Consider the following 6,821-nt stretch of genomic DNA (forward strand, 5'->3'; position numbering starts at 1 on the left):
AAAAAAAAAAAAAAAAAAAATTTGAAGTTCTCTCATACACATACTAGTCCAGCCAGTTACGTGTTCTATTCACATTTCAACTCTTATTAACTCACTCCTTATTACTACTACACTTCCATTTCCTTTTGTACCTATCACCTAACTAACATCTTTAAGTCTTTTACTTCTAAGCAAGAAGCAATTGTAGGATGCAGTGGCTCACTGTTAAGACTTTAGGTTCTACATGGACCAAACTGTAACTACACTAAAACAGTATTTGCAACTCTTTTGGGACTAATTGTATTATTCAACCCAAGCACAAAACACCTTCGCCACTATCTTTTAGTCTGTAATAAGTTGCTAAATCCAGACTCTTCTATTAGTTCCAAAACCGTCTCAAGTATAGCACTGTTATGTATGATCACAAAATTGTCCCTAAGTAGACTTTATTGTGTTTTAGTCGGAAATGTGCAACTTTCATTACTAGTCACATATTTGTCCCTAATCCGCTGCGACCGTTTTTTTGTGACCAACATATGTAGTCGCTAAGTAGTCACAAAACCTTTATTTGCGACTATTATAGGAAGACATGGTTTTTTTTGTGGTGAACTCCATTCTTTCCATCTTCTCCCAAATGGATTTTTTCCTATTTACTGCCCACACTATGAATTGCACTTAGATTAACCCCCCCAAAAAAAGGAACAAATTCTTCATTGTATATGTAACTTTACAGTAAAGAAACAAAAAAGAAAAGCTCAAACTTGGAAACTATGAGAACCTAAATTGCTCTCTAAAAAGCTCACTCCACAATGCTCTCATCTCCGTTGGTTTGAATTTTCAAGAGCCAATAATTAATTAATGATCTCGTTAGTGATTAATATGATTTTGAATAAACAGAAGAACAAAATTCAAATAAACACAAAAGATGCCGTTAAACTTTCTAAGCCCATAATTAGGCCCATTAAAGACAAAAAGTCAATTTTTGACCAGAGAGAAGGATACGAAATTTGAAAAGAAGAGAGTGAGAGTGGGACATTGGGGAAAGAGGAAAACAAAACCAAATTCCCTCTGCTTATTCCTTCTTCTTCCCTCAAATTCAAAATCACAGATCCTATTCTTCAAAACCTTCCATTTGAAAAATGGCATCTCGCTACAATTCCTACGATTCTAGATCATCCGTATCTTCCTCGATACACTCAGATCTATCTCCCTCAGCCGAATTCAAATCGAACAACAACAAGCCAGTTTCATCCAAGGCCATTATCAGATCCAAGTCTTCCTACTTAACCAAAACAACAAAACCCGATGGTAATCCTGGGAACCTCACTTGCATGATGAAGAAGCTGATGGATATGAAGAAATCTAATCCCAAGAGCAAGAGGGTCGAGCTTGTGATTCCCGAGGAACTCAAGAAGATTGATACTGTTAGAGGAGGAGGAAAAGGGAAGAGTACATTGGGAACATTGCAGAGGAAGCTATTCGGGAAGGAGGACAAGGTGAAGCCTGTGACAGAGGTTAAAGGGAACACTAGGACTCTCTCTATGGTTCTTAGAAGCGAGAGAGAGCTACTGAGCATGAACAAGGACCAGGAGGTTGAAATCTCTGAGTTGAAATTGCAGCTTCAAGACAAGAACCGAGAAGTAATATCTTCTTTCCCCTTCTTAGTTTAGCTGTTTAGGGTTTTTGGAATGTGTCTGTGTTAAAAAAGGTTAAATTTTGGATTATTTGTTTTTGGTAGGTGGAGAAGTTGAAGGATCTGTGTCTGAAGCAAAGGGAGGAGATAAAGTCACTGAAGAGTGCAGTTCTGTTTCCGGATGCTATGGATAGCCAAATTAGCCAAATGCAGGAGCTGAATCAGGCTAGGCAGATCATTCCTAATCTTCAAAAGCAGGTCATTTCACTCAATGGCCAGCTCCAATGCATTGCTCAAGATCTTGCTGAGGTAATTTTCTCTCTTTAATTAGTGTATATGCATGTAATTCTTTTGGTAGGACTTAGAAGCTCAGGGCATTGCTGCAGCAACAGTCCAGTGTTCTATATAGCTTTGAGTATTATCTAATAAGAAACTGAAATAACGCATCTTTATCAGGTGAAGGCGAACAAGTATATGTCAGAAAGCTGTTACTGGCAAGCACAGACATCTTCCTATGATTCACTGGTAAGCAAAATAGGATCAAGATTAGAAACTTTGAAGAGTCTTAAGTTTGTACCAACAAATTCTTGGCAAGAGGGTCTTACTAGAACTAAATGCATATCAGGAATTTAGCTCAGGAAGCCCTGATGGATTGGCTCTAGAAGATCTGAATCCATGTCTAACCCCTTATACCAAGAAGAAGCCTAAGGTACTTGCTTTTTAGCCTTGAGGTACAAAGCTCAGGTTGTTGGTCTCTGGCTCACAAGCTAAGCTATTGTGCAGGAGTTTGAGAGGGTTGATTCAGCAGAAGAGAGCTTATCAGGGAGAAGCACTATAACAACAACAGGAGGTAAAGTCAAATCGAGTGCAAAAAGTGTAAAGCTGTCAAGGAGCTCAGAGGGAAAGGCAGGGCGGAGATCAGAAGAGAGCAAAGTATGGTATAGTGGTGGGAGAATGTTTTTAAGGTAAAAAAAGAAAAGAAGAAAATAGTGCCTCATAAGGTAAGCTTTGTCCATTTTTTCTCACTTGATGTGTTACGTCTCTTGCTCTCAATCTCTAGAGAGCAGTATGATTTTGGTAGAACCATCTGGAGCCATGATCCACGATTGAGTTGAATAAGAGAAGAGTGTTATGTGTAAAATATGTCATTCATAATATGTTAATGGACTAATGGTATTAGACTACTAGTAGGTGAGGAGAACTAATGTTTCCTTTGCATCACCTCTTCCTATTTGATGACATCATGATAAAATTACATTTAGACGTTATTGTAAATCATTCATTAGTAGTGTTGTTATTACTTATTAGAGATTGATACTCTATCCGTTTCTTCAAGATAAGTGGTTTGGCACTTTCATACATTTAAAGCAAAAAAAAATGCAATATCCTGTTCAAAAAAATTGCAATATTGTGTTCAAAACAAAAAAAGGTTGCAATATGAATGAATTCTACCCCTTCTTTATTATTATTATCGTATTTATTAATTACGTTAAATTAGGTTATCCGTTATGCATGAGTGGTAAATTGGGGACACACATAAGATTTACATTAAAACTAAAAACATGTATTTTTTATGAAACAAAACAAAAATCTAAAAACATGGATTTCGTGACATATCGCACCATGGATCAAATTGTTATTAGAAGACTTCGATGCATCTCTCTATTGATTTACAATGCAATATATACACGATTACATAATGTTGTCCAAGCAATATATTGACAAATATGGTAAGTGAATATGTTAGTGAATATCTTAATTTATCACTCTCCCGCAGTCATAGCGGCATCTCAGATGATGCTCAGGTTGAATTGAAAATCAGTGAAGAGAGGAGTGTGGAGACCTTTGGTAAAGATATATGCGTATTGATGAGAGGATGAGATGTGTAGGACGCAAACTTGGCTGAGAGCTATATGTTCTCGTACGAAGTGAATGTCTATCTCAATATGTATTATTCGTTGGTGCTGGACTGGATTGTTGGAGAGGTAGACGACACTAACGTTATCACAGTAGACTGATGTGGCTTTGGATAGGGGACAATGGAGCTCCAACAGAATGTTTCGAAGCCAAGTGGTCTCTGCAACTACGTTAGCGACTCCATGGTATTCAGATTTGGCACTTGAGCAAGAGACTGTGTGTTGTTGCTTTGAGGACCATGAGATCAAGTTATCACCATGGAAGACACAATATCCGGAGGTGGAGCGTCGTGTAGACGGGCAGCCTGCCCAATCTGCGTCCGTGTATGCGACGAGCCCAGACGTGTTTGATGGGTATAGCTGTAGTCTGTAGTCGAGACTACATTTTATGTAGCGGAGGACGTTTGAGTGCAACTAGATATGACTCTCGGGGATCATGCATGAAGAGACATATTTGTTGAACGACAAAAGAGATATCCGGTCTTGTAAAGGTCAAGTACTGGAGGGCGCTGACAAGATTGCGGTAAAGAGTTAGGTCGACAACGGGTGGTCCATCAGCTGCAACAATTTTTGTGCGTGGTTCGACAGGTGTAGTGCATGAGTTGCAGTTTGTCATGTTGGCGCGATGTAGAATGTCAGTTGCGTAGTTCCATTGAGAGAGAAACAAGCCGGAAGCGTTTCTCTTGATGGCAATGCCAAGGAAGTAGTGGAGTTCTGATGGGATCCGGTGCATTAGTGCTGGTATGATCGAATGAATTAAGATAAATAACATAATATTTATTCCGCTGATGCTAGGAACCAGTGAGGTCCAAACATCATAGTGAATTATTTCAAAAGGTTCAGAAACAGACGAAATAACTGAATTAAAAGGTAATTGAATGTGTTTCCCCAGTTGACAAGTATGGAAAAGTGATTGATAGTAGGATTTTTACCCAGGGTACCAATTCCCTATGCAGTTGTAGTACAAAGGTTATCAATCCAAATGGTTGTTATGCTAGCAGTTAAGATATGATCAGAACTATGCAAGTCAAGCCAAGCAATAGTTGGATTTGATCTAACAATCCTGGAATAAACAAAAGAAAGCAAATGAACAAGAACCACACGACCTAAGCACTCGATGCAAGCATTCGAGTACAAGATCGGGTGGGGTGATCGAGTAAACTAGATAAACAAGAACAACTCGAAGGTATACTCGAAGCAGGTGATCGTGTACCTGTTCGGGTAAGGGATCGAGTGATGAATAAAAATGCAAACAATCTAAATACGAAAGCTCCTAAGGATGGGGTAATCGACTCCTAAGTGTTCCTGACCAGTATGGATGTCCTACATGCCTCAAGCAAATATTCCCTAGACAATGAATCTCTAAAATCTTGTTAAAACACTCTCGTGATAGAAACAATCAACCTTAATCACTTCCCTACCCAACTCTCGTTGGAGAAACATGACCAAGCAGGCAATACAAACCGATTCATTATTGTTAATAAACCCCTTACTCATCTAATCTCTTAGGCTAAGTGAGTAAATCTCTAGCATTTATTGATTCAAGCATTTCATCTACACCTATCGGTGGTAAAGCGCCTTAGATATAACCTCAACCTCTCGGTCTATTGATAGCATTAAGGACACCAATCTAGAAGGGAATTTATAAAACACAAATATCAAAGCTAAGACATCCTAACCGATCAAGAACACACAATTGTCTATCCCATCCCTAGAAGCTTTACTACACTACTCATATCTCATTGCAGAAAACATAAAAGCATAGATAAACGAAAATTGCATTATATTAAAGTTAGAAGTAGAGTAGAAGAGTATAGAGTAGAAATCTAAGAGAAAATGCAAGAAGAAATAAAATAAATCCTAACAAAAGTGGAAAAAAGTTTTGAGTCGCTCTCGATCTCTCCCAGAAGCTCTCGCTCTTTGTTCTGAGGGTCTGCAGCGTGCTAGGGCGAGTGGAAGAAGAGAGGGGTTCATATATGGAAACCTATTAACCCTAGCTTCCCAGTCCTGCACGAGCGTTTGCTCGATGGGGTGCACGAGGATGTGCTCGGGTTGCTCTTCGGGTAGGCTCTCAGATTGTTTGTTCTGTTCTTAGATCCTCCTCGATCGGGTTGGTGTTCCGGCTGTTCTTCCTCCTTCGGGTACATGCTCGGGTTTGACCTTCTTTCTCCCCATTTTAGGCTCTTAAGCACCTGTTTTCATCCAAAATATGCAAATGCAAGAAATGGACAAAAAGGGATGCTAAAAACATGTAAATTAGAGAGTTATCGGACTCCCAAACTTAAATCTTGCTAGTCCTCTAGCAAGGAAGTAGGAGGGTGCGGTTCAAAAATGGGACTCATAACCTTTTAAGCTAAGCGAAGGATTCAAACTATAGTCCTTAAAGATAGTTTAATGGTGCTAAGATCAATCAACATACTTACAAATATTTTTCTATGCTTATCACCATGCATCGATCTAGTTCATCATCCAACTAAAAGTAAAGACTCGCAATTCCAAAGAACATCTCTTTCACATTCATTAAAGCAATTGGCGAATTCTTGCAAATGGAAGGTGAATCAAACTCAATCCGTTTCAAGGGTAAGGCTTTTGGTAGAGTGGTTTTGAGCAATTTCTTTGGGTGGGTTACTCTCAAAAGAAGGAATGCTAGACAGTTGTGAAAACTATCTAAGATTGAGAACAATTAGGGCATACAAAGCTTAACTCTTAATAATCTACCCCTTTTCTCATTAACCTTTTTTTTATTTTTTTTTTATCAAACCCCCTAGAATAAAACTATCCACATCCTTGATTTTAACTCTTTCCCCTTTTTTTTTATAATCCCTAAGGTCTAAACTTTACACATCTAGCTCTTTTTTTTTTTTTTTTCTTTCTTTTTCTTTCTTTGCTAAACTCCTAATAATAATCCAATATTATTTTTTTCTTGTTCTTTTTCTTTCCTTGGAGACTATAGCAAGATCCTTTTCTCTTTTTTTTTTCTTACTTAGAGACTTAGAGCTAATTGAATCGAACCTTAGAGACTTTCTTTCTTTAATTTCTCACAACCCAAACCCAAATAATCATGAATAACCACCTATCTTTCAAAATCGATCCTAACAGCTAGTTCAAATTCTAACTTAGCTAAATCAAGGCCAGTTATTTGTCGTTCTCAATACTCTCAAGGTTTCACAACCTATAGCACAATGAAAAGGCCTCACTCAACAATTCAATGCAAGGTTTGAAAGAAAGGTTTGGGTTCAAGGGTAGGGAAAACGAATCGGGTTAAACGAAAAGATTGGTAAAAATGGTGTGTT

General features: G+C 38.2%; 1 protein-coding gene across 1 annotated transcript; it reads left to right on the plus strand.

The window, feature by feature from the left end:
* Positions 896-2,753, plus strand: LOC104718621. The gene is made up of 5 exons (XM_010436396.2): positions 896-1,619; positions 1,718-1,921; positions 2,069-2,137; positions 2,238-2,321; positions 2,396-2,753. The coding sequence occupies exons 1-5, from the start codon at positions 1,119-1,121 to the stop codon at positions 2,579-2,581; spliced, it is 1,044 nt and encodes a 347-aa protein (XP_010434698.1). The 5' UTR covers positions 896-1,118; the 3' UTR covers positions 2,582-2,753.

Source organism: Camelina sativa, chromosome 10 (assembly GCF_000633955.1).
Source record: "Camelina sativa cultivar DH55 chromosome 10, Cs, whole genome shotgun sequence".
Classification (NCBI taxonomy): Eukaryota; Viridiplantae; Streptophyta; class Magnoliopsida; order Brassicales; family Brassicaceae; genus Camelina; species Camelina sativa.

Excerpts from the sequence above, each read along its gene's own strand:
- LOC104718621 (XM_010436396.2), top strand. The coding sequence starts at position 1,119 with ATGGCATCTCGCTACAATTCCTACGATTCTAGATCATCCGTATCTTCC. Across the intron at positions 1,620-1,717 it reads TTCAAGACAAGAACCGAGAA|GTGGAGAAGTTGAAGGATCT; the intron begins GTAATATCTTCT and ends TGTTTTTGGTAG. Across the intron at positions 2,138-2,237 it reads CATCTTCCTATGATTCACTG|GAATTTAGCTCAGGAAGCCC; the intron begins GTAAGCAAAATA and ends AATGCATATCAG.